Source organism: Littorina saxatilis, linkage group LG7 (assembly GCF_037325665.1).
Source record: "Littorina saxatilis isolate snail1 linkage group LG7, US_GU_Lsax_2.0, whole genome shotgun sequence".
Taxonomy (NCBI): Eukaryota; Metazoa; Mollusca; class Gastropoda; order Littorinimorpha; family Littorinidae; genus Littorina; species Littorina saxatilis.
The window spans coordinates 4,975,049-5,002,548 of NC_090251.1; the positions used below are offsets into that span (position 1 = coordinate 4,975,049).

The 27,500-nt window shown below is 43.8% G+C and overlaps 2 protein-coding genes and 1 long non-coding RNA gene across 4 annotated transcripts in view; all 3 read left to right on the forward strand.

The window, feature by feature from the left end:
- The window catches only part of LOC138970520 (uncharacterized), an 18,182-nt gene extending 5,166 nt beyond the window's left edge, over positions 1-13,016 (forward strand). Inside the window, exons 5-13 of one of the 2 annotated variants that reach the window (XM_070342979.1) lie at positions 3,412-3,651; positions 5,135-5,230; positions 5,639-5,761; positions 6,701-6,805; positions 7,460-7,684; positions 8,040-8,276; positions 9,366-9,449; positions 11,384-11,467; positions 12,856-13,015. In XM_070342979.1, coding sequence (XP_070199080.1) covers positions 3,412-3,651; positions 5,135-5,230; positions 5,639-5,761; positions 6,701-6,805; positions 7,460-7,684; positions 8,040-8,276; positions 9,366-9,449; positions 11,384-11,467; positions 12,856-12,947 — 1,286 coding nt within the window. In that variant the 3' untranslated portion in view covers positions 12,948-13,015. Of the gene's footprint in view, positions 1-3,411; positions 3,652-5,134; positions 5,231-5,638; positions 5,762-6,700; positions 6,806-7,459; positions 7,685-8,039; positions 8,277-9,365; positions 9,450-11,383; positions 11,468-12,855 lie in introns of both variants that reach the window. The other variant, XM_070342980.1, reaches the window with a different exon arrangement.
- Positions 13,017-13,123: 107 nt separating this feature from the next.
- On the forward strand, positions 13,124-18,939 carry LOC138970523 (uncharacterized). Its single transcript, XR_011456978.1, has 3 exons — positions 13,124-13,649; positions 15,339-15,425; positions 18,829-18,939. It is a non-coding gene; the product is annotated as an uncharacterized lncRNA (long non-coding RNA).
- Positions 18,940-19,946: 1,007 nt separating this feature from the next.
- The window catches only part of LOC138971928 (cell death abnormality protein 1-like), a 38,302-nt gene continuing 30,748 nt past the window's right edge, over positions 19,947-27,500 (forward strand). The window contains exons 1-4 of the mRNA XM_070344775.1: positions 19,947-20,016; positions 24,762-24,893; positions 25,535-25,615; positions 26,343-26,423. Coding sequence (XP_070200876.1) covers positions 19,947-20,016; positions 24,762-24,893; positions 25,535-25,615; positions 26,343-26,423 — 364 coding nt within the window. The remainder of the gene's footprint in view (positions 20,017-24,761; positions 24,894-25,534; positions 25,616-26,342; positions 26,424-27,500) is intronic.

Genomic DNA, 27,500 nt, shown 5'->3' on the forward strand with positions numbered 1-27,500 from the left:
CTTTCACAGCAATGTAGGTACTTTGCTGTCTTTAACCCTTTCGCTGTCTGTAGGAAGTCAGCAGCTGACGTCTTTGGTAGCTTGCTTTAACGGGCAACACACCGTCCCATAAACAAAACAGAATAAGAACAACAACAACTAAGAAACAAAGTGTGCGTGTAAGGTGTATTCATGTAAATACCATGGTCACATTGTAAGGTGTATTCATGTAAATACCATGGTCACATTGTAAGGTGTATTCATGTAAATACCATGGTCACATTGTAAGGTGTATTCATGTAAATACCATGGTCACATTGTGAGGTGTATTCATGTAAATACCATGGTCACATTGTAAGGTGTATTCATGTAAATACCATGGTCACATTGTAAGGTGTATTCATGTAAATACCATGGTCACATTGTGAGGTGTATTCATGTAAATACCATGGTCACATTGTAAGGTGTATTCATGTAAATACCATGGTCACATTGTGAGGTGTATTCATGTAAATACCATGGTCACATTGTAAGGTGTATTCATGTAAATACCATGGTCACATTGTAAGGTGTATTCATGTAAATACCATGGTCACATTGTGAGGTGTATTCATGTAAATACCATGGTCACATTGTGAGGTGTATTCATGTAAATACCATGGTCACATTGTAAGGTGTATTCATGTAAATACCATGGTCACATTGTAAGGTGTATTCATGTAAATACCATGGTCACATTGTGAGGTGTATTCATGTAAATACCATGATCACATTGTGAGGTGTATTCATGTAAATACCATGATCACATTGTGAGGTGTATTCATGTAAATACCATGGTCACATTGTAAGGTGTATTCATGTAAATACCATGGTCACATTGTGAGGTGTATTCATGTAAATACCATGGTCACATTGTGAGGTGTATTCATGTAAATACCATGGTCACATTGTGAGGTGTATTCATGTAAATACCATGGTCACATTGTGAGGTGTATTCATGTAAATACCATGGTCACATTGTGAGGTGTATTCATGTAAATACCATGGTCACATTGTAAGGTGTATTCATGTAAATACCATGGTCACATTGTGAGGTGTATTCATTTAAATACCATGGTCACATTGTGAGGTGTATTCATGTAAATACCATGGTCACATTGTGAGGTGTATTCATGTAAATACCATGGTCACATTGTAAGGTGTATTCATGTAAATACCATGGTCACATTGTGAGGTGTATTCATGTAAATACCATGGTCACATTGTGAGGTGTATTCATGTAAATACCATGGTCACATTGTGAGGTGTATTCATGTAAATACCATGGTCACATTGTGAGGTGTATTCATGTAAATACCATGGTCACATTGTGAGGTGTATTCATGTAAATACCATGGTCACATTGTGAGGTGTATTCATGTAAATACCATGGTCACATTGTGAGGTGTATTCATGTAAATACCATGGTCACATTGTGAGGTGTATTCATGTAAATACCATGGTCACATTGTGAGGTGTATTCATGTAAATACCATGGTCACATTGTAAGGTGTATTCATGTAAATACCATGGTCACATTGTAAGGTGTATTCATGTAAATACCATGGTCACATTGTAAGGTGTGATTTCATGTAAATACCATGGTCACATTGTAAGGTGTATTCATGTAAATACCATGGTCACATTGTAAGGTGTATTCATGTAAATACCATGGTCACATTGTAAGTTGTGATTTCATGTAAATACCATGGTCACATTGAAAGGTGTGATTTCATGTAAATACCATGGTCACATTGTAAGGTGTGATTTCATGTAAATACCATGGTCACATTGTAAGGTGTGATTTCATGTAAATACCATGGTCACATTGTAAGGTGTGATTTCATGTAAATACCATGGTCACATTGTAAGGTGTGATTTCATGTAAATACCATGGTCACATTGTAAGGTGTGATTTCATGTAAATACCATGGTCACATTGTAAGGTGTGATTTCATGTAAATACCATGGTCACATTGTAAGGTGTGATTTCATGTAAATACCATGGTCACATTGTAAGGTGTGATTTCATTTAAATACCATGGTCACATTGTAAGGTGTGATTTCATGTAAATACCATGGTCACATTGTAAGGTGTGATTTCATTTAAATACCATGGTCACATTGTAAGGTGTGATTTCATGTAAATACCATGGTCACATTGTAAGGTGTATTCATGTAAATACCATGGTCACATTGTAAGTTGTGATTTCATGTAAATACCATGGTCACATTGTAAGGTGTGATTTCATGTAAATACCATGGTCACATTGTAAGGTGTGATTTCATGTAAATACCATGGTCACATTGTAAGTTGTGATTTCATATAAATACCATGGTCACATTGTAAGGTGTGATTTCATGTAAATACCATGGTCACATTGTAAGGTGTGATTTCATGTAAATACCATGGTCACATTGTAAGGTGTGATTTCATGAAGATACAGGCAATGCTTTGTATACACATTTTTACTGGCAGCGAACAGGTTAAAAAGAAAATCAGTTCCAAAGGATAGCTTAGTATCTTGTGAAAATAGGACTGGTTGCTTGTGCGAGCATCCCTTTTGTGACTGTGGCGGTAGTAGAAGAATGATTTTGTTTGCTTTAATGCGCCTCTTCCTCTGTGTGTGTGTGTGTGTGTGTGTGTGTGTGTGTGTGTGTGTGTGTGTGTGTGTGTGTGTGTGTGTGTGTGTGTGTGCGTGCGTGTGTGTGTGTGTGTGTGTGTGTGTGTGTGTTTGGGCAAGGGGGCTTGTTTGCCAAGATGGGATTGTGATAGGGGTAATAGAAGCATCACATTTCGAAACTGAGTCTGGTAAGGGATAGTCGTCATACAGGTATTATTACTGTTGTTAAAAGGATATACCTGACCTTGCATATTCCAGAGTAGTTTGGTCATTTGTGTTAACTTTTCTCGCGTTCAACTGCATGTTTGTTTATGTTTCGTGCTTGAGTTTTAGTTTCAAAATGAAGTTAAGTGTTTGTTTTTGACTTACCTGAGTAATTGGTGAGTATTAGGATTCTTATGTGTTTGGTGGAATGGACGGATGGCCGTCCGTCCCCCTGTCCGTGGACAAAAAACTTAACGTTGAGGTTATCTCGAAAGTTTCTAAAGCTAGACCTCTGAAACTTTGCACACTTTTAGGGTTTGCTGATCTCACGAAGTGACTCCAGTTTGGTTGACCCTCGTCAAATGTGGGGTCACAGTAGGGTCATGTTTATTTCATAAAAACTTGACGTTGAGGTTGTCTCAGATGTTTTTGAAGCTAAAGCTTTAATACTATGTACACTTCCATGGTTTGATACACTACTGACTTGACGTAAGTTTGATTGACCCTCGTCAAGTTTTGGGGTCACAGGGGGTCATGTTCCTTATATTGCTATTCATGTGTGCAGCGAATGTGGTATACGGAAAACAGGCGTGGCAGAGCACCGTATATCCGTCCTCAGGACCCCCGTGTGTAGCGAACAACGGCAATACAAACTCAAAAATGGTCCGGACACCAAGTGTGAACGTCAACTGTATCCACACCGCTGACACTGACAAACGCCCCTGGTGGCTGGTCGACCTCCACATCGAGTACACCATCAATTCCTTTAAACTTGTTCGACGGATTGAAAAGTTGACACTGACACGTAAGTATCTCTCTGTCGTTGTCCTCGGAAACACCAATCCAAAGCCGCGACGGTTCCACATATATGAAATAAACAGCATGATTGGGCCGCGTTTACTATGACGGCTTACTAGTGCCAAAACCTAGGGTTACCATTTTCACGTGAAAATTAGTAATTAACAGTGTTAATTACTAATTTTCATTTTTGCCTCGTTTTCAGTCACAGTAGTCGGACTTTAAGAGTCCGCACTGAGAGGCTTCAACGTACAGCAAACATCACTCCCACACTATTTCTGAAATATCTTTTAATAGAAGGCCTTATCGGGAAGATGCATGTCACAGTTTTCTGCAATAGCGCTTTCCTTAACGTTGTTTTGGGTATCTTAGAAAAGAATAATCGACCCCGAAAACTTTCGATTCGAAGCTGTTCGTAGCAGACGGACTTTTGATCGGCTGTGGTCTCACACTTTCACAGATATCTTTCAATATAATTCCTTATTCGAAAAGTTGTCGGGCAGACAGCCGTACCTCATATTTGTTTCCACTACCACACTCATAAATTTGCTTTGTAGTGTATTAGTGAAGGACAATCGATCCGAAAATGTTCGAACCGAGAGAGGAAAAATGGCGGCCGGCCGGACATGTGCTAAAGGTCCGACCACTAGCAGACGGATCTCTTCGGTCGAGACTCGCACACTTTCACAAATATTTTTCGATAGAATTCGTTATTCAACACTGAGTTGTTGGACAGACAGTTGTATGTCACGGTTATCTACACATGCGCTCGGCTCTTATTGTCAATTTGCATCGGATTGAAGAACTATGGACCAGAAAAGTTTCGAATCGAAGGATGTTTCGCTCTGGCCGGTGTAACAGTCGCGCATGCGCATTGATCCACCACAGTCACGAGGCACATGAAAATTAGTAATTAACGCGTGAAAATTACTAATTTTTAGTGTTGGCGCTAATAAGCCGTCAGGAAGCGAGCCAAAACTGAAAATTAGACATTAAGACTTGAAAATTAGTTATTAACACGTAAAAATGAGTAATTATTAATTGTAATTTTCTCGTGAAAATTAGTAACTTTCACGGGTTCATTACTAATTTTTAATTTTGGCGCTGGTAAGCCGTCATAGTTTACTTTGACAATCCACGTTTCACCTGAACCTCAACCTCATTTTTTTTTTACGTCGATTAGTTACATATGAACATTGTTTTTGTTACCCAGCTGGTAATTAATGCAAACTCGTGAAAATGATGGCAAACACATATGCTTAAAAACAAGCTCAAGAAAGTCAATAAAATCCGTTGTATGCAATTACAAATGTGTAGGCTTGTGTTTACCGTGACAATGTGTCAGCGCTTTCTCGGCCGATTGGGTTTCGTCCAACCTAGGGTTTTAGTAGTCTTGTTGATCAGGCAGTGCATTCAGTTAACATTTTGTGAGTTCCACAGATTGATGACTAAATGTGTTAGTTTCGCTTTACGCGACGTATGTGTTTCAGAGGACAGCCGCCGCATGGCCCGAGTGGTGGTGACGATCAATGGGGTGGTGTGCCACACATACCCCGACAACTTGGATGAGCTGGTTGATATCTACGGTAACTCTTTCCCGCTCGCCCATCTCTCCTCGTACACACACACACACACACACGTACGCACTCACGCCAGCACACACACGATCACACACTAGCGAAACATACACAAACACGTGCGTGCGTATGTTCGTGTGTGCGCGTGTGTGTGTGTGTGTGTGTGTGTGCGTGCGTGAGTATGTGTGTGTATGTTAGTGTGTGTGTGTGTGTGTGTGCGTGCGTGAGTATGTGTGTGTATGTTAGTGTGTGTGTGTGTGTGTGTGTTTGAGTGTGTGTGTGTGTGTTTGTACTTTAGCTTGTATGTATGTGTGTGTGTGTGTATGTGTGTGTGTGTGTGTGTGTGTGTGTGTGTGTGTGTGTGTGTGTGTGTGTTATCCACTAGACCATTTGTTTTTCACAAACCTTGCTTTTCAGCCGTAAAGGAATATGCTTGCGTGAATCCTCTGCGTGGGCGATATGTTCATGTACAGAAAAATGAAGTCGGGGATTTGTGGTCGGACGCTAACCTGCTGATCTTCTGTGAAATTATGATATATGGTAAGTAATGGCATCACACACACACACACATACATACACACACACACACACACACACACACACACACACACATATGTACGCACGCACAAACACACACACACACACACACACACACACACACACACACACGCACACACACACACACTTTCCACTTGACTTCTTGTTCTGTATACTTTAGTCTTCAAACACGTCACATTCCTAATATAATACATGTACCTCCTTCCCGATGTCGTTCCCGCGGGAATTTGTGCTTTCACTAGACTGAGCTGACGACGACAGTCCGAAAACAGTACCTAATCGATACACCTGTTTTTGATGGGTAGCTACAGCTGTTACAATGAAGGGGGTGGGGGAAGGGGGGTGCGAAAGAATGCTCGGAACAGTCTCTTCAAATTACACAAGGACCCTTCTACAAGTGTCTCAAAGTAAAGCAAAACTGGAGAATAATGGTGTACCGAGTTACCGTAAACACAATTTTTTTATGAACGTCCGTTATCACCACAGAACCAAAATTAATGTGACGCTTACGCAACGGACTTCATGTGCTTAGCAAGTGATTGTGCCTGGGAACGCGGATCTTCAAATGCACGTGTGTTTTGACTGAACCACTGCTTTGTGCTATACCAGTGAAGAAATAAAGGGCTGCCCTATCAGGAATGGCCAAATATCAACATTGTGACTCGAGAAAGTTACTAGCCCGCCAGAAATGTCGCTGGCCCGATACATACCACAGTTGCTACATCTGCCGCGTGTATACTGCTTTGAAACTCGATATTACAACCAAAAGGTTGCATTGGACCAGCATTTTCATTGGCCGGCCGGGCGAGTTGCCAGGCGGTTTCTACTAGCCTGGCGGAGTTTTTACTCGCCCCTGGCGATCGTGTGGACGGTTTGGCCATCCCTGCCTATAATTATGAACTTTCGCTTTTCTGGTTTCAGTGTGCCTCCCTGGAACGTATCGGAGTGGAATCAAATGCAACAAACCCAGGTCTGGCCAACCTTGCAAATACTATTTGGACAACCACTACGGCTGCACAAAACTTGGTCAGTTGTTTTATATAAATGGCAAAGGAATCAAAGAATAAAGTATCATCGAGTGACTGACATAATGGATGAATGAATGAATGAATGAACGAACGAGCAAAGCAAAAGAAGACGTTAAAAACCATATGAAGACATTGAGTCAGGTTTGACGGCCTGCACTGGGACTAAACTATCGACACTAAAACCCGTGGATCAATTATCACCGAGGAATAGTCAGGCCTGAATAGTCGACACTTGTAATTCCTGTATCGTCCCAGAACACCCCTCACCCCCTCCCCCACCCTTTAACGCATTTAGTCCCCCCTTTGCTAATTTTTTCCACCACCTTCCATTCTATCACATTTCGCCACCCTCCCCCTCTGTCGCCGTGTGTGTGTGTGTGTGTGTGTGTGTCAGTGTGTGTGGTGTTTCTGTGTGTGTGTGTGTGGGGGGGTTGTTTTGGAGTGAGCGTGCGTGTGTGTGTGTTCACTGTCATCGCAGCTATGTACGTATGTTGCGGTGAATTATAATATCGCTTTCAAGAAGCAAGTAGAAAAGGGTAGAGAATGGGATGCGAGTGTGTGTGTGTGTGTGTGTGTGTGTGTGTGTGTGTGTATGTGTGCATGCTTGCGTGTGTGGTCGTTTTATTCGCAGCTTTGAATGTGTATGTTGCAGTGGAATATAACATCGCTATGAAGAAAACGGTAGACATGAGTAGCGTGGACTTCGGCACGGCCGAAAGCACCGTGGACGGAAGAACGGATTCTCGCCTCAACAAATTGGAGTGCACTGCTAGCGGCACCAAGGCAGGCCAGACCTTCCATCCCTTCTGGCGGGTCGATCTAGACGGCACTCACCACGTCACATCCGTCGTGGTAAAGCCCAGAATTGATTGTTGTGGTAAGACCATCACTACTTCGTTTTTGACTTTGAGTCTTAGGAATGAGCAGCGTAGACACAAAAAGACACTTTACGTTTAGGCTATCTCGGATGTTTTTGAAAATAGAGCTTTGCTCTTCTAGGCGCAACAAGTCAGGGGACAACTATGTCGATCTTACCGATGAGACGTATGCAAAGGGGGACAACCATTGCAACTTTTTTTGAATTGCCTCCATCCCATATTAATTAATCCGGAGCTCAATCCGTTAATTTATTTCACAAGAATTATTTTTTTGCTTTGAAATGTGCCACTGGATTGTAAGCTATGTATTAACAGCGTAAGCATTGAACATAACCTTTTCTGTTGTTCTGTCAGTGTCCACGATGAAGAACCTGAACGTCCTGGTGCAGAACACAAAAGTCGATCTGGCCAGCGTGGCCGAACATGACCCGTCAGAGCTGTGTAAACATTGGGAGGGAGTCTTCGCGAACGGAGTTGAACAGGAGTTTAAGTGTAGCCGGACTATGCTTGGTACCTTCGTGTCATTGCAGACTATACTACCGTCCATGCTGTGGCTATGTGAAGTCCGAGTCATGGGCTATCCTGTCATTGGTAACAGTCAATATCTTCATTATCGTCGTCATCATCATCATCATCATCATCATCATCATCATCATCATCATCATCATCATCATCGTCGTCGTCATCATCATCATCATCGTTATCATCAATGTCATCGTCGTCATCATCAATTTCATTGCTGTCATCGTCATCATCATCATCATTATCATCATCATCACCATCATCATCACCATCATCATCATCATCATCATCATCATCATCATCATCATCAGTTTTATTACCGTCATCATCAATTTCTTCGCTGTCATCATTAATATCATCGTTGTCATCATCATCATCATCATCATCATCATCGTCGTCGTCATCATCGTCGTCATCGTTGTCATCGTCATCATCATCATCATCACCATCATCGTCGTCGTCGTCGTCGTCATCGTCGTCATTATCAATGTCATCATCGTAATCATCAATTTCATCGTTGTCATCATCGTCAGCATCAATGTCATCAACGCACAAGCGAAATATACGAAGTCGATCTAGAGAACAGCAAATGACATACACTGAGCAAAATAAGTTGAGGATATTATTTCAGGGGTGTAGCCCAGGTGTCAAACAGCAGTGGTTTGGTCAGAAACATACGTGTATTTGAAGGTTTGCCTTTCTTCGGCTCTAAAATGGGTTTCTAAGATTTGAGCAATATTTGGGTATGACGTCACGGGTCCCGGACAACGGATACCCTAAAAAATGGCATTTTTTAACGGCATGATTCACTTTCAAAAGTCCAAACGGTGACTTAAAACTGAACGATATTTTACATTTTCTACATCAGCCTGATGAGGATAATTCATGTTACGGTGTTATGACTGCGATAAGCCTGATGAGGATAATTCATGTTACGGTGTTAGGACTGCGATAAGCCTGATGAGGATAATTCATGTTACAGTGTTAGGACTGTGATAAGCCTGATGAGGATAATTCATGTTACAGTGTTAGGACTGTGATAAGCCTGATGAGGATGATTCATGTTACGGTGTTAGGACTGCGATAAGCCTGATGAGGATGATTCATGTTACGGTGTTAGGACTGTGTTACCCCTAATGAGGATGATTTATGTTACAGTGCTGGGACCCGGACATGCATGTGATCAAAACCATTTGACGACAATCTGCCAACCCGGATTAACTTGCGAAAACCTTGTGTGCAGTAAGTAACAGTGACTGGTGGCGCAGCTTCACCTTGTGTGCAGTAAGTAACAGTGACTGGTGGCGCAGCTTTACCTTGTGTGCAGTAAGTAACAGTGACTGGTGGCGCAGCTTTACCTTGTGTGCAGTAAGTAACGGTGACTGGTGGCGCAGCTTCACCTTGTGTGCAGTAAGTAACAGTGACTGGTGGCGCAGCTTCACCTTGTGTGCAGTAAGTAACAGTGACTGGTGGCGCAGCTTCACCTTGTGTGCAGTAAGTAACAGTGACTGGTGGCGCAGCTTCACCTTGTGTGCAGTAAGTAACAGTGACTGGTGGCGCAGCTTCACCTTGTGTGCAGTAAGTAACAGTGACTGGTGGCGCAGCTTCACCTTGTGTGCAGTAAGTAACAGTGACTGGTGGCGCAGCTTCACCTTGTGTGCAGTAAGTAACAGTGACTGGTGGCGCAGCTTCACCTTGTGTGCAGTAAGTAACAGTGACTGGTGGCGCAGCTTCACCTTGTGTGCAGTAAGTAACAGTGACTGGTGGCGCAGCTTCACCTTGTGTGCAGTAAGTAACAGTGACTGGTGGCGCAGCTTCACCTTGTGTGCAGTAAGTAACAGTGACTGTTGGCGCAGCTTCACCTTGTGTGCAGTAAGTAACAGTGACTGGTGGCGCAGCTTCACCTTGTGTGCAGTAAGTAACAGTGACTGGTGGCGCAGCTTGACCTTGTGTGCAGTAAGTAACAGTGACTGGTGGCGCAGCTTCACCTTGTGTGCAGTAAGTAACAGTGACTGGTGGCGCAGCTTCACCTTGTGTGCAGTAAGTAACAGTGACTGTTGGCGCAGCTTCACCTTGTGTGCAGTAAGTAACAGTGACTGGTGGCGCAGCTTCACCTTGTGTGCAGTAAGTAACGGTGACTGGTGGCGCAGCTTCACCTAGTGGTAGGTTGCCTAATATGGACAACGTTTTGCTTCATTCTGATGACTACTTGTTTTCTTGCAAAGAAGTTCCATTTTGTGTTTATTAGTCCTCCTCTATTGAGTTAAACGTTGGGCCTAATTAGAGCGAATTAGTCCGTTGTAAGCGTCCAATTTGGAGTGAAAGCTGCCAAAAGTGTAACAAAGAGAAAAAGCCTAACGGTTTTGTGGTTTGTGTTTATGCAACTGCTTTGACATGTGCTTGTTATCCAGAGAGGGTGAATACAGCAAGTGAACTTGTTTTGAGCGCTCTAGCACCGTTAGTTTGTCAGAACCGGAGATGGTCCATATTAGGAGCCGGTCCATATTTGGCGCCCTTCCCCTATCAAGGCATACTATTCTACTCGTCATGAAAAAAAACTAGGTAGATATGCGTGTGTACAGATCTTTGTGATGAGGCCTTTTATGTTAACACCTGATTAATGACAAAAAGGTCTTCCGTTCCCCTACCAGTTTCAGCAAACAGATTAATTTCACATGAGGTATCTTTACCGTTGAACAGACAACACAGAAGCAAGGTTCCCCTCGAAAAAAATTGACCACAATTTAGAACACATGAAACGTGACGAGTTTTGCATATCAGTGAAAAGAACGTTTTATTTTCTATCCAAAACGGTCAGTTTCGTTCACCTTTCTTGTCTAGCAATGACACTATGGCATGCTGAACACACACACACACACACACACACACACACACACACACACACACACAAACACACACACACACACACACACACACACACACACACACACACACACAGATCCCTCCCAACCCCAGTCTACTAGAACATACTGTCAAAAATTGGAAAGTACAAAAACAAGTCAAAATAATGTGATGTGAATTCTCGTTTCCAGAGAAATTATCAGGGACTCGAGAAAATAGCAAATGTCGCCGCTAGAACATGGCATTAGATCGGCTGCCTAATAAGGGCGGTCTCATGAATTGTATGAATCCTGAGTGTCGACATTTTGTCGCAGAAGTACCTGCTGGAAAAGACTGCGGTACGAGAGAAAGGAGGGACAAGTGCGTGTCTCAGACCATTTGTGATGGCGGCGTTTGCAGTAAGTATCTGCGTCCCAAATGACCACGATGATCAGTAATGTGACCATTAGGGGCATGTCCCCGGCTTTGACCCCGACTTTAGATGGGGGAGGGGGGGGGGAAGAGACAGAAAAAATGAAAATAAAATGAAAAGAGCCATCGCAAGGAAGGGATGGTTGTCGCGCTCTAGCTCCGGCCCGGTCAACGAGGCACCCGAGCGGAGGTGGTTTCAAGTACTGAGTAGCGTCATGAAGTTAGTTTGGAGATCCAGCTGGATCATTATGTGTCAGTGCTGGCAGTCAGCGCTACCGTTGTGGGTCTCTTTTTGCTTTGAATGGAGATGTGGTGTGACAGTACCAGGGGCAAGTGCCTTGCCGTCTGGTGGTTTGTCTAGACTTGGCCACCATGCTTGGCGGCTGTTAATGGATATATTAATTGACTGATTGATTATTTAATTGATTTATTGATTGACTTCATGGCGGTTGTGACTGGAACTTGATTTGATTGATTGATTGATTGATTGATTGATGGATGGATGGATGGATTGATTGATGGATGGATTGATTGATTGATGGATGGATTGATTGATGGATTGATTGATGGATTGATTGATGGATTGATTGATGGATGGATGGATTGATGGATTGATTGATGGATGGATTGATTGATGGATGGATGGAGTGATGGATGGATTGATGGATGGATGGATGGATTGATGGATTGATGGATTGATTGATTCATTCATTCATTGATTGATGGATTGATGGATGGATGGATTCATTGATTGATGGATTGATTGATGGATTGATTGATTGATAGATTGATGGATTGATTGATGGATTGATTGATGGATTGATTGATTCACTGATTGACTGACTGTCACCCTGTCACAAGAAGCAAACCTTACAAGACGGTAAAGGGGCTGGGATGCACTGGCAGGAGTTAGCCATTCAGTGGAAAGAAATAAACCCGTCCGTTTCTGTGAATTGCTGAAAGGGCTAGCTGTGTCTTCTTCGTTCATGGGCTGAAACTCCCACGTTCACTCATGTTTTTGCACGAGTGGGTTTTTACGTGTTTGACCGTTTTTACCCTGCCGTTCAGGCAGCCATACGGCGCTTTCGGGGGAGGCATGCTGAGTATTTTCGTGTTTCCATAACCCACCGAACTTTGACATGGATTTCAGGATATTTTCCGTGCGCAATTGGTCTATTTTGGGCTTGCTTGTGCACACGCAGGGGGGTAAGGCACTAGCAGGACTGCACATAGGTTGACCTGGGAGATTGGACAAATCTCCACCCTTAACCCACCTGGCGCGGCCGAGATTCGAAACCGCGACCTTCCGAATAGGAGGCCGATGTCTTATCCACTAGGCCACTGCGCCCGTCTTAGCTGTGTGTGAATGTTGCAGAGCTTCAGCTATACGCCTCGTGTGAACACCAGAGGGATCTGTGCTCCCTGGGGACAGAGTGTGACAGTGACGCCCGTCTTAGCTGTGTGTGAATGTTGCAGAGCTTCAGCTATACGCCTCGTGTGAACACCAGAGGGATCTGTGCTCCCTGGGGACAGAGTGTGACAGTGACGCCCGTCTTAGCTGTGTGTGAATGTTGCAGAGCTTCAGCTGTACGCCTCGTGTGAACACCAGAGGGATCTGTGCTCCCTGGGGACAGAGTGTGACAGTGACGCCCGTCTTAGCTGTGTGTGAATGTTGCAGAGCTTCAGCTATACGCCTCGTGTGAACACCAGAGGGATCTGTGCTCCCTGGGGACAGAGTGTGACAGTGACGCCCGTCTTAGCTGTGTGTGAATGTTGCAGAGCTTCAGCTATACGCCTCGTGTGAACACCAGAGGGATCTGTGCTCCCTGGGGACAGAGTGTGACAGTGACGCCCGTCTTAGCTGTGTGTGAATGTTGCAGAGCTTCAGCTATACGCCTCGTGTGAACACCAGAGGGATCTGTGCTCCCTGGGGACAGAGTGTGACAGTGACGCCCGTCTTAGCTGTGTGTGAATGTTGCAGAGCTTCAGCTATACGCCTCGTGTGAACACCAGAGGGATCTGTGCTCCCTGGGGACAGAGTGTGACAGTGACGCCCGTCTTAGCTGTGTGTGAATGTTGCAGAGCTTCAGCTATACGCCTCGTGTGAACACCAGAGGGATCTGTGCTCCCTGGGGACAGAGTGTGACAGTGACGCAGGCTACAAGTGCCGTGAGTACGCACCTGACACATAATCATAATAATTATCAGTAAGTACTGGTGTCACATGACTGATGTGAACCAGTTGATTGGCTAATGGCGATGCGCTAAAACTGTTAGCGCACAAGAGTGCGCTAACTTTTCCACAGAGCGTATTCTTCCGCCTTTTGCCTAAGCGAGACTGTGCTCTCATCCTCAGAATTAATGTAGCTTATATTCTCCACAATACCAATGACCATACATTTCCTGCTTCTCAATTAAAGCAGAAGTGGGGTTTTTTTCTGACAGATTGCATGTGCCTGTGCCACAGTTGCCACTGATCTAAAAATAGAACCCGCTGTGTCTTAATTTTTCAGTTTCGACTTGCGAAGATTCTTCTCATAATTATGCCGTGTTAGTGGCATGTAGCTTATTATCCACATTACCAAATGATGAGTTAGTATACTGACAATTCCCAGCGGCTAACAGAAAACACAAGTGTTATTCCGATAACCTACCAGCCAGACCAGTATTTGAAAGTCGACTGACTCGATCGACTCTGTCATACGTAGCAGACTACACTGACATACGAATGCATCAGTTCTGTAAATGAATGGTTTTCGAATTATTATTTCAAGACAACAACAATCGGAATCGAAAACGTGTAGGGTTCAGAACGTTCTTACCATGTATAAGACTTATTACCAGCCTGCCTCATGCGTGCAGACTGAATGCAACGTGACGAGCAATTTTTGTTTTTGAAATGAGACTGCAGTGGTTCGATTGCCCTAGTTTAGCAGACGACATAAACCCCGCTCAGAAAATTAACATGTTGGGCAAATGTGACCGAAAAAACGATGGGGATATAATACGTGGAGGGTTCAGAGCATTCTTACCGTTCATATTTAGTACCAGAATCCCCGATGAGTGAAGATACAACACGAGAAATATACCACATTTATTTTGAAAATGTGCTAACCGTATAGACCAGTCCTAGGAGTCAATTCAAGGGGCATCACTCTGCACAGTCAATCCGTCGAACTCGAAGCTCGACTGAAGGTTAGAATCGCAAATAACAAAGAGCACAGTCCTTTCTCCGAGTTCAAATGAGGTCTCTATGAAAGATCATCACTTTTTAGCTTAACGCTACACTGGAATTTAGCAACAGAAATTAAAACAAGAGTTTGCGTGTGACGAAAGCACGACACACTTGAGACAGCCCACACAAAAGTAGATCTTACACGACCCGACCACACAGTTATGCCTATCCAAATGCGCGTAGCAAAATGTGCGTTTTGAATCTTCATTTTTCTCTGGCGGTACTGACAATTTCGTTATTGAAACAATCCCAGTGCACTACGGGATTTATAGAGCAAATCTCGAAAATAATGCTTGAACTCAGCGCTATGCGCTTCGTTCAATAATGAATTTTCTTGATTTGCTCTATAAATCCCTTAGTGCACTGGGATGTCTCAATAACTTAAATAATAATAATGAGGATATTCATATGCCACAAATCCTAATTAGCACAATAGTTCTAAGCGCCTCACAAAAACATAGACAATAAAACTATTGTGTACACAATTCCAAATCAAATGATGATACACATCAACATTTACTTATAATACACTTTACAAAGTTTTAACCCATACCATGCCAAGAGAGAGAGAGAGGTGGCAAATGGCTGGATGTGTTGTTTTTTTGTGTGTTTTTTTTCTATAGAAAAATCCTTTGGAGAACAATGCTCAACTGCCGACGATTGCGTCAAAAAGACCCTAGGCGTGACGTGTGATTTTCTCTCGAGATGTGGTAAGTACTCACAGTATAAGCAATTTTTAGCTCACCTGAGTAATCTGAGTAATCAGTGAGTCTTAGTAATACGTAGTGTCCGTCCGTATGGTCGGCTGTGTACATAAAACTGAACGATGTGGTTATCTTGAATGTATAAGTTTTAAGGCTATAGCTTTGAAACTTTTTCACATTTCTTGGGTTTGATGGTCCCTCTCTACGTGGCCCCAGTTTGGTTGATCCTCGTCAAATGTTGAGGTCACAGCGGGGTTATTGTTCGGTTCCTAACATCTTTAATGTTGAGGTTTACTTGGATGTTTTTGTCCTACATACGTGAGAGAGACACCCGTGAGATAATAATCGTTCAAATCACACGTGTGTATATCATGTAAATGAGGTCATGTCAAGCAAGTCTGGCAGGGACCTGTTTGTCCACTGCTTATGATGCCAAAGTCACCGAGACAAACGTCATTATAGAAACACTAGCAGTTAAGCCCGGCTTCGCCCGGGAGTAAGCGGAGCCCTGCAGCAATTAAAGAAGCTCGCTATCCCATTATCATTAGCTTTACCTCCTTTGTTTGGATACAAAAAAAAGAGTTATCCCCCTTACCTTCTAGAAATTTCTGGAACTGTCCAGTTAATTTTTCTTTCTTCATTTCTTCCCCTCATAGGTGCAATAGCGAGTCTCTAATATCACTGGCATGATGTACTATCTTGTTCCTGCCTCTTGCCATCTCAGAGGTATGGCGACCACAGACAAAAAAGAGTTATCTCCCTTACCTTCTAGAAATTTCCGGAACTGTCCAGTTAATTTTTCATTCTTCATTTCTTCCCCTCATAGGAGCAATTATAGCGAGTCTCTAATATCACTGGCATGATGTGCTTGCTACAGGTGAACAGTAGGCACTGAACTGGTCTTGCACCATATATAGGCTGTATTCAATAAATGGGAGGTCCATAATCTGAGAAAGGAAACAATGAATCAAGAAACTAAAACCCAGGTGCACATCTGCGGCACCTAGGGAGTGTACGTGCACACTATCTTGTTCCTGCCTCTTGCCATCTCAGAGGTATGGCGACCACAGACAAAAAAGAGTTATCTCCCTTACCTTCTAGAAATTTCCGGAACTGTCCAGTTAATTTTTCATTCTTCATTTCTTCCCCTCATAGGAGCAATAGCAAGTCTCTAATATCACTGGCATGATGTGCTTGCTACGCACAAAAAAGAGTTATCTCCCTTACCTTCTAGAAATTTCCGGATCTGTCCAGTTAATTTTTCATTCTTCATTTCTTCCCCTCATAGGAGCAATAGCAAGTCTCTAATATCACTGGCATGATGTGCTTACTACAGGTGAACAGTAGGCACTGAACTGGTCTTGCACCATATAGGCTGTATTCAATAAATGGGAGGTCCATAATCTGAGAAAGGAAACAATGAATCAAGAAACTAAAACCCAGGTGCACATCAGCGGCACCTAGGGAGTGTACTTGCACACTATCTTGTTCCTGCCTCTTGCCATCTCAGAGGTATGGCGACCACAGACAAAAAAGAGTTATCTCCCTTACCTTCTAGAAATTTCCGGAACTGTCCAGTTAATTTTTCATTCGAGTCCTGTAGCAATTTAAGACGCTCGCTATCCCATTATCATTAGCTTTACCTCCTTTGTTTGGATACAAAAAAAGAGTTATCTCCCTTACCTTCTAGAAATTTCCGGAACTGTCCAGTTAATTTTTCTTTCTTCATTTCTTCCCCTCATAGGAGCAATAGCGAGTCTCTAATATCACTGGCATGATGTGCTTGCTACAGGTGAACAGTAGGTACTGAACTGGTCTTGCACCATATAGGCTGTATTCAATAAATGGGAGGTCCATAATCTGAGAAAGGAAACAATGAATCAAGAAACTAAAACCCAGGTGCACATCTGCGGCACCTAGGGAGTGTACGTGCACACTATCTTGTTCCTGCCTCTTGCCATCTCAGAGGTATGGCGACCACAGACAAAAAAGAGTTATCTCCCTTACCTTCTAGAAATTTCCGGAACTGTCCAGTTAATTTTTCATTCTTCATTTCTTCCTTTCATAGGAGCAACAGCGAGTCTCTAATATCACTGGCATGATGTGCTTGCTACAGGTGAACAGTAGGCACTGAACTGGTCTTGCACCATATAGGCTGTATTCAATAAATGGGAGGTCCATAATCTGAGAAAGGAAACAATGAATCAAGAAACTAAAACCCAGGTGCACATCTGCGGCACCTAGGGAGTGTACGTGCACACTATCTTGTCCCTGCCTCTTGCCATCTCAGAGGTATGGCGACCACAGACAAAAAAGAGTTATCTCCCTTACCTTCTAGAAATTTCCGGAACTGTCCAGTTAATTTTTCATTCTTCATTTCTTCCCCTCATAGGAGCAATAGCAAGTCTCTAATATCACTGGCATGATGTGCTTGCTACAGGTGAACAGTTATCTCCCTTACCTTCTAGAAATTTCCGGAACTGTCCAGTTAATTTTTCATTCTTCATTTCTTCCCCTCATAGGAGCAACAGCGAGTCTCTAATATCACTGGCATGATGTGCTTGCTACAGGTGAACAGTAGGCACTGAACTGGTCTTGCACCATATAGGCTGTATTCAATAAATGGGAGGTCCATAATCTGAGAAAGGAAACAGTGAATCAAGAAACTAAAACCCAGGTGCACATCTGCGGCACCTAGGGAGTGTACGTGCACACTATCTTGTTCCTGCCTCTTGCCATCTCAGAGGTATGGCGACCACAGACAGACACACAGACACACAGACACACAGACAGACACTCTCTTTTATTATATGTATAGAAAAATTGCGCTCGCTAATTACCCTCGATGAATCTTTAGAACTAACACGTCACGCCACACTTTCAGAGTGACGTTTCTTTGCTTTGACGTAATAGATTGCACGAGGCTTTGGAAGAGATCGAGGTTCCAAAACAAGCGTCTTCAATTTAGCTGCCTCGACTGCAAGACATGTTCAGTAAAATACACGTAAGTACAGTATGTAGGATAAACAGAATACAACATGGCTTGCTGTGTCGTACCAGATTTACACTCGTTGCTTTTTCAAATAGTGAACAGCTCGCTTTCGCTCGCAGTTCAATATTTTAAAAAACAACTCGTGTAAATCTGGTGCGACACAGCAAGCCATGTAGTATTCTCTATGTCCACACTGCAAAGTGGCACTGCAGACACCCTGTTACTTTCTTCTGAATACACTTTTTTTTTAAAGTATAATATTCTTGCGCGAAATAGCCGAAATATGGACGTGCAAATATTGTTTAGACAATGCTAAACTAAAACACCATTTGCTATGCTGAAATGTAAATTGCTGCAATTGAGTTCTCACCCGGGTTAGCAGGTCTGTGGGAATACCTGTACCTTTGTGTCTGCCAGGCAAAGAGCGGGGCGTGGCGTGTGCAGCGGACAAGGAGTGTGTTGCCGGCGCCAGATGCGATTCCAACCGCTGTCGATGTGTCGATGGTGTCTCAACCCCTCAAGGCACCATGTGTGGTAAGATTGTCTATAGCTGTCGATGTGTCGATGGTGTCTCAACCCCTCAAGGCACCATGTGTGGTAAGATTGTCTATAGCTGTCGATGTGTCGATGGTGTCTCAACCCCTCAAGGCACCATGTGTGGTAAGATTGTCTATAGCTGTCGATGTGTCGATGGTGTCTCAACCCCTCAAGGCACCATGTGTGGTAAGATTGTCTATAGCTGTCAGTGTGTCGATGGTGTCTCAACCCCTCAAGGCACCATGTATGGTAAGATTGTCTATAGCTGTCAGTGTGTCGATGGTGTCTCAATCCTTCAAGGCACCATGTGTGGTAAGATTGTCTATAGCTGTCAGTGTGTCGATGGTGTCTCAACCCCTCAAGGCACCATGTGTGGTAAGATTGTCTATAGCTGTCAGTGTGTCGATGGTGTCTCAACCCCTCAAGGCACCATGTGTGGTAAGATTGTCTATAGCTGTCGATGTGTCGATGGTGTCTCAACCCCTCAAGGCACCATGTGTGGTAAGATTGTCTATAGCTGTCAGTGTGTCGATGGTGTCTCAACCCCTCAAGGCACCATGTGTGGTAAGATTGCCTATAGCTGTCAGTGTGTCGATGGTGTCTCAACCCCTCAAGGCACCATGTGTGGTAAGATTGTCTATAGCTGTCAGTGTGTCGATGGTGTCTCAATCCCTCAAGGCACCATGTGTGGTAAGATTGTCTATAGCTGTCAGTGTGTCGATGGTGTCTCAATCCGTCAAGGCACCATGTGTGGTAAGATTGTCTATAGCTGTCAGTGTGTCGATGGTGTCTCAATCCCTCAAGGCACCATGTGTGGTAAGATTGTCTAGAGCTGTCGGTGTGTCGATGGTGTCTCAACCCCTCGAGGCACCATGTGTGGTAAGATTGTCTATAGCTGTCGATGTGTCGATGGTGTCTCAACCCCTCAAGGCACCATGTGTGGTAAGATTGTCTATAGCTGTCGATGTGTCGATGGTGTCTCAACCCCTCAAGGCACCATGTGTGGTAAGATTGCCAACCGCTGTCGATGTGTCGATGGTGTCTCAACCCCTCAAGGCACCATGTGTGGTAAGATTGTCTATAGCTGTCAGTGTGTCGATGGTGTCTCAACCCCTCAAGGCACCATGTGTGGTAAGATTGTCAGCAGCTGTCAGTGTGTCGATGGTGTCTCCATCCTTCAAAGTACCATGTGTGGTAAGATTGTCTATAGCTGTAAGTGTGTCGATGGTGTCTCAACCCCTCAAGGTACCATGTGTGGTAAGATTGTCAGCAGCTGTCAGTGTGTCGATGGTGTCTCCATCCTTCAAGGCACCATGTGTGGTAAGATTGTCTATAGCTGTCAGTGTGTCGATGGTGTCTCAATCCCTCAAGGCACCATGTGTGGTAAGATTGTCTATAGCTGTCAGTGTGTCGATGGTGTCTCAATCCTTCAAGGCACCATGTATGGTAAGATTGTCTATAGCTGTCAGTGTGTCGATGGTGTCTCAACCCCTCAAGGCACAATGTATGGTAAGATTGTCTATAGCTGTCAGTGTGTCGATGGTGTCTCAATCCCTCAAGGCACCATGTGTGGTAAGATTGTCTATAGCTGTCAGTGTGTCGATGGTGTCTCAACCCCTCAAGGCACCATGTGTGGTAAAATTGTCTATAGCTGTCAGTGTGTCGATGGTGTCTCAACCCCTCAAGGCACCATGTGTGGTAAGACTGTCTATAGCTGTCGATGTGTCGATGGTGTCTCAACCCCTCAAGGCACCATGTGTGGTAAGATTGTCTATAGCTGTCAGTGTGTCGATGGTGTCTCAACCCCTCAAGGCACCATGTGTGGTAAGATTGTCTATAGCTGTCAGTGTGTCGATGGTGTCTCAACCCCTCAAGGCACCATGTGTGGTAAGATTGTCTATAGCTGTCGATGTGTCGATGGTGTCTCAACCCCTCAAGGCACCATGTGTGGTAAGATTGTCTATAGCTGTCAGTGTGTCGATGGTGTCTCAATCCTTCAAGGCACCATGTGTGGTAAGATTGTCTATAGCTGTCAGTGTGTCGATGGTGTCTCAATCCTTCAAGGCACCATGTGTGGTAAGATTGTCTATAGCTGTCAGTGTGTCGATGGTGTCTCAATCCCTCAAGGCACCCTGTGTGGTAAGATTGTCAGCAGCTGTCAGTGTGTCAATGGTGTCTCAACCCCTCAAGGCACCATGTGTGGTAAGACTGTCTATAGCTGTCGATGTGTCGATGGTGTCTCAACCCCTCAAGGCACCATGTGTGGTAAGATTGTCTATAGCTGTCAGTGTGTCGATGGTGTCTCAATCCTTCAAGGCACCATGTATGGTAAGATTGTCTATAGTTGTCGATGTGTCGATGGTGTCTCAACCCCTCAAGGCACCATGTGTGGTAAGATTGTCTATAGCTGTCAGTGGGTCGATGGTGTCTCAACCCCTCAAGGCACCATGTGTGGTAAGATTGTCTATAGCTGTCAGTGGGTAAACCTCCTACTTGGAGTTGTTCCCCTTTACATCTGATTTGTTGTTCGTAACCAAATTCCTACAATAATGCCAGATTCCTTCTAAGATTTAGAAAAATGCTGCAGTTTTTTCGAAACCAAAGGTAAGCAATACAACAAGAGCAGACTGGACAGCTGGTAGTTGTACAAAATACACTAACGACTGCGGGAGCCTAGAATAAACCATCGAAGTGGTTGCAGGGTTGTATGGTTTACAAGTGTTAATTAGCCACGCAAGAGACCTGTATGCGTCATAAAATGGTGTGAAAGGCCCTACGTGTATACTTTATCTGGTTTCTGTGCCTTGTTCGAGACAAGCTTAACTCATTCTGTAAACTTCCTGTGAGGCGGAGTGGGGCTTTAAGGGGGTAAGTTTTAATGACGTGGATTACCGTCAGAGCGTGTCTTTCCGGCGGACAGAGATGGATAAATCAACGTTCATCAACACATCTGGCATCGCGGATTCCTTGTTGGTCACACACAGTCCGTGGTAGTGTGGAACTTTAGCGTGTTAATTCATAGCTCAAAATCCACTGGAAAGCCTTCAATTTTACAGAACCTGCTCTTTAGAGGCACAGTAAGCCTCCCGTAAACCATCACAGATACGGTCAGGCTTTTACACACAGTACAAACACCCTTTCAGTTAAACACTCACCGATTGAGAACATCCTAGGTACCCTCCGTAAAGAGTGAACAATTTTAAACGAATTTATTTTTGCGTGGTTTATCTTACCCCTGAGCCATCGTGAACCCGTGTGACCCTGCTTCCGGGCTTTTCTTTTTTCAAACTTTCACAACTTCGAATTGTACTGATCTTGTCTCATGTCTTCTGTCTTATGTCTTATGTCTTACGTCTCATGTCTTCTGTCGTTATGTCTCATGTCTTCTGTCTTCTGTCTTACGTCTCATGTCTTATGTCTTATGTCTTACGTCTCATGTCTTCTGTCTTCTGTCTTATGTCTTACGTCTTCTGTCTTATGTCTTATGTCTTATATCTTATGTCTTCTATCTTATGTCTTATGTTTTATGTCTTATGTCTTATGTCTTATGTTTTATGTCTTATGTCTCATGTCTTATGTCTTATGTCTTATGTCTTATGTCTTATGTCTTATGTCTTATGTCTTATGTCTTATGTCTTCTGTCTTCTGTCTTACGTCTTCTGTCTTCTGTCTTATGTCTTCTGTCTTCTGTCTTACGTCTTACGTCTTCTGTCTTCTGTCTTCTGTCTTCTGTCTTATGTCTTCTGTCTTACGTCTTCTGTCTTACGTCTTCTGTCTTCTGTCTTCTGTCTTCTGTCTTCTGTCTTACGTCTTCTGTCTTCTGTCTTCTGTCTTCTGTCTTACGTCTTACGTCTTATGTCTTCTGTCTTCTGTCTTACGTCTTCTGTCTTCTGTCTTACGTCTTATGTCTTACGTCTTCTGTCTTACGTCTTATGTCTTACGTCTTATGTCTTACGTCTTATGTCTTACGTCTTATGTCTTACGTCTTCTGTCTTACGTCTTCTGTCTTACGTCTTCTGTCTTATGTCTTACGTCTTATGTCTTACGTCTTATGTCTTACGTCTTATGTCTTATGTCTTCTGTCTTACGTCTTCTGTCTTCTGTCTTACGTCTCATGTCTTATGTCTTATGTCTTACGTCTCATGTCTTCTGTCTTCTGTCTTATGTCTTATGTCTTCTGGCTTACGTCTTCTGTCTTACGTCTTACGTCTTACGTCTTACGTCTTACGTCTTCTGTCTTACGTCTTCTGTCTTACGTCTTATGTCTTGTGTCTTCTGTCTTACGTCTTCTGTCGTTATGTCTCATGTCTTCTGTCTTCTGTCTTACGTCTTCTGTCTTCCGTCTTACGTCTTCTGTCTTCTGTCGTTATGTCTCATGTCTTCTGTCTTCTGTCTTACGTCTCATGTCTTATGTCTTATGTCTTACGTCTTCTGTCTTACGTCTTGTGTCTTACGTCTTGTGTCTTCTGTCTTCTGTCTTATGTCTTACGTCTTATGTCTTATGTCTTACGTCTTATGTCTTACGTCTTGTGTCTTACGTCTTGTGTCTTGTGTCTTACGTCTTGTGTCTTATGTCTTACGTCTTATGTCTTATGTCTTACGTCTTATGTCTTCTGTCTTACGTCTTCTGTCTTACGTCTTATGTGTTCTGTCTTATGTCTTCTGTCTTCTGTCTTATGTCTTATGTCTTCTGTCTCATGTCTTCTGTCTTCTGTCTTATGTCTTATGTCTTCTGGCTTACGTCTTCTGTCTTACGTCTTACGTCTTACGTCTTACGTCTTATGTCTTATGTCTTCTGTCTTATGTCTTCTGTCTTACGTCTTATGTCTTACGTCTTATGTCTTATGTCTTACGTCTCATGTCTTCTGTCTTCTGTCTTATGTCTTATGTCTTCTGGCTTACGTCTTCTGTCTTACGTCTTGTGTCTTACGTCTTGTGTCTTGTGTCTTACGTCTTGTGTCTCATGTCTTCTGTCTTCTGTCTTACGTCTCATGTCTTATGTCTTATGTCTTACGTCTTATGTCTTACGTCTTATGTCTTACGTCTTGTGTCTTACGTCTTGTGTCTTACGTCTTATGTCTTACGTCTTATGTCTTACGTCTTGTGTCTTATGTCTTACGTCTTCTGTCTTACGTCTTATGTCTTACGTCTTCTGTCTTACGTCTTATGTCTTGTGTCTTCTGTCTTACGTCTTCTGTCTTATGTCTTACGTCTTATGTCTTACGTCTTGTGTCTTACGTCTTGTGTCTTCTGTCTTACGTCTTCTGTCTTCTGTCTTCTGTCTTGTGTCTTCTGTCGTCTGTCTTCTGTCTTATGTCTTCTGTCTTCTGTCTTATGTCTTATGTCTTCTGGCTTACGTCTTCTGTCTTACGTCTTACGTCTTACGTCTTACGTCTTATGTCTTATGTCTTGTGTCTTCTGTCGTCTGTCTTATGTCTTACGTCTTATGTCTTACGTCTTGTGTCTTACGTCTTGTGTCTTACGTCTTATGTCTTACGTCTTATGTCTTACGTCTTCTGTCTTACGTGTTTTCTGTCTTACGTTTTATGTCTTACGTCTTCTGTCTTACGTCTTACGTGTTTTCTGTCTTACGTCTTCTGTCTTACGTCTTACGTGTTTTCTGTCTTACGTCTTATGTCTTACGTCTTATGTCTTACGTCTTCTGTCTTATGTCTTACGTCTTCTGTCTTATGTCTTACGTCTTATGTCTTACGTCTCCTGTCTTTTGTCTTCTGTCATATCTTATGTCTTACGTCTTCTGTCTTCTGTCATATCTTATGTCTCATGTCTTATGTCTTATGTCGTGTCCATAGCTCCCGTGGACGGGCTGGCCAAAGCCAACTGTACCGTGGGCAACTGTACAGCCAATGCCGTCTGCGAATCGACAAACACGTGTCAGTGTGTGGGGCAGTTTGAAGTCTTCCACGTGGATTTCACCTGCAGCTGTAAGTCGTCACCATTCCCAGCACGCTGATTCAACCTTAGCCCCCCCCCCCCCCCCCCCCCCCCAAACAAACAAAACACCACACACACACAAAAACACCAAACAACTGTCCTTTTTTCCGGTTCCCCGGCAGACTATTTTTTCTCCCGACAATAGAAATTGTTGTTGTTACCCTGCAAATATATTTTTTATTAATTCGATTTCGCAGACTTTGTAAAGAACGTTCCTCTTATCTGACATCCAGGGGACACAGTTCGTGCGATTTCCGGCCAATAAAAATGCTACATGCGCCTGTGCAAATGATAAACAAACTTCAATTTAAGAAAAAAAAAGGAACTAACCTACCGACCCTAATGTTTTTGGCCTTCTCATCGGAAACAAACGTATATTTGTTTGCCTTATTGAATGTACAGGAGAAACAAATACAACACGCGAACGTTAAGTGCGTACTATATAGCTTCTGGGCTCATTCAAAAGCACACAAGGCTCGATAAGAATTGTAAAATGCAGTGCATGTGTTCCAACTATGAAGGAGAGAAGTGTTCCACTGGTGAACGTAGTTACGTAACGAGTTTTGAACACTTTGTCAATATTAGTTCTACTTGCAAAAGTAGCACACATAGTGTTCAAATGAACTTTCAGATCAAAAAGGACAAGTGGGCAGCGCATGCGCCGAGGACGCTGACTGCGGCAAAGCACTGGTCTGCCAAGCACTACAATGCAGTGAGCTGCCTATCTGTCTCCTCCTTCTTCTTCTTCTTCTTCTTCTTCTTCTTCTCCCCTCTCTCTCTCTCTCTCTCTCTCTCTCTCTCTCTCTTTCTCTCTCTCCCTCTCTCTCCTCTCTGTCTCTGTCTCTCTCTCTCTTCCTCTCTCTGTCTCTCTCCTCTCTGTCTCTGTCTCTCTCTCTCTCTTCCTCTCTCTGTCTGTCTCTCTCTCTCTTTCTCTCTCTCTCTCTTCCCCCCCCTCTCTCTCTCTCTCTCTCTCGTTCTGTTTCTCTCTCTCTCTCTCTCTTCCTCTCTCTCTCTCTCTCTCTCTCTCTCTCTTCCACCTCTCTCTCTCTTCCCCCGCTCTCTCTCTTTCTCTCTCTCTCCCTCTCCCTCCCTCTACCTCCCTTCTCTCTCTCTCTCTTTGTGAAGGAAAATCGAAGAAAATCAGAATTTAAAGCACTTCGCACATAAAGTCACCGAGCTTTTACGCCAAACAAAAAGCAATCATTTTCATAAATTGGTAGATGAGAAACGGATGTTTGCACGTTTTGTTTTACAGTTTTCTTGTGTACGTAAGTGTTAGTTAGTGTGCTTTGGAGAATGATGAACATGTGAGCTCGTGGCGATCATCCTTGTTTAAGGATGAAAGTCGATTGCTCATTTCAATGTTGGGACATTAATGTTTTGTTTTGTTGTGTTGCTTGCTGCCTCTATTAATTTCTTTCTCTGCATGTTTTCTGCAGGGCTCGCCCTCTTGGAGCGTTGCAAAAGGGATTACGAGTGCCGGGCAGAAGCTGTGTGTGACGACTTCACCGAACTATGCAGTAAGACACCGACTGCCTTATTGCACTTATTGCCCACGACGTTTTTATTTTTTTATTTTTTTATATTTAATTTAAAATTGTCCGTCCTGTTAAGACGTTTGTGAAATAATAAATTATTCATCAGCTTCATTTGACTAACTGATGTTTGATAATAGTGAAGAGCGGTGTCACGTTATTATTGTTTGTTTTGCTTCTTGTTCAAATTTAATTTCATGTAATGCTAGGCGTTTTTGAACTTAATTTTCGCCTTGCCTTGCCTTGCCTTGACTTGCCTTGCCTTGCCTTGCCTTACCTTGCCTCGCCTTGCCTTACCTTGCCTTACCTTGCCTTACCTTGCCTTCCTTGCCTTGCCTTGCCTTCCTTGCCTTGCCTTGCCTTGACTTGCCTTGCCTCGCCTTGCCTTGCCTTGCCTTGCCTTCCTTGCCTTGCCTTGCCTTGCCTTGCCTTGCCTTGCCTTGACTTGCCTTGACTTGCCTTGCCTTGCCTTGACTTGCCTTGCCTTGCCTTGACTTGCCTTGCCTTGCCTCGCCTTGCCTTGCCTTGCCTTGCCTTCCTTGCCTTGCCTTGACTTGGCTTGCCTTGCCTTGCCTTGCCTTGACTTGCCTTGCCTTGACTTGCCTTGCCTTGCCTTGCCTTGCCTTGCCTTTCCTTTCTTGCCTTTCCTTGCCTTCCTTGCCTTGCCTTGCCTTGACTTGCCTTGCCTCGCCTCGCCTTGCCTTGCCTTCCTTGCCTTTCCTTGCCTTGCCTTGCCTTGACTTGCCTTGCCTTGACTTGCCTTGCCTTGCCTTCCTTGCCTTGCCTTGCCTTGCCTTGCCTTGCCTTGCCTCGCCTTGCCTTCCTTGCCTTGCCTTGCCTTCCTTGCCTTGCCTTGCCTTGCCTTGCCTTGCCTTCCTTGCCTTGCCTTGCCTTGCCTTGCCTTGCCTTGCCTTGCCTCGCCTCGCCTCGCCTCGCCTCGCCTTGCCTTGCCTTCCTTGCCTTGCCTTGCCTTGCCTTGCCTCGCCTTGCCTTCCTTGCCTTGCCTTGCCTTGCCTAAATTGCCTTGCCTTGCCTTGACTTGACTTGCCTTACCTTGCCTTG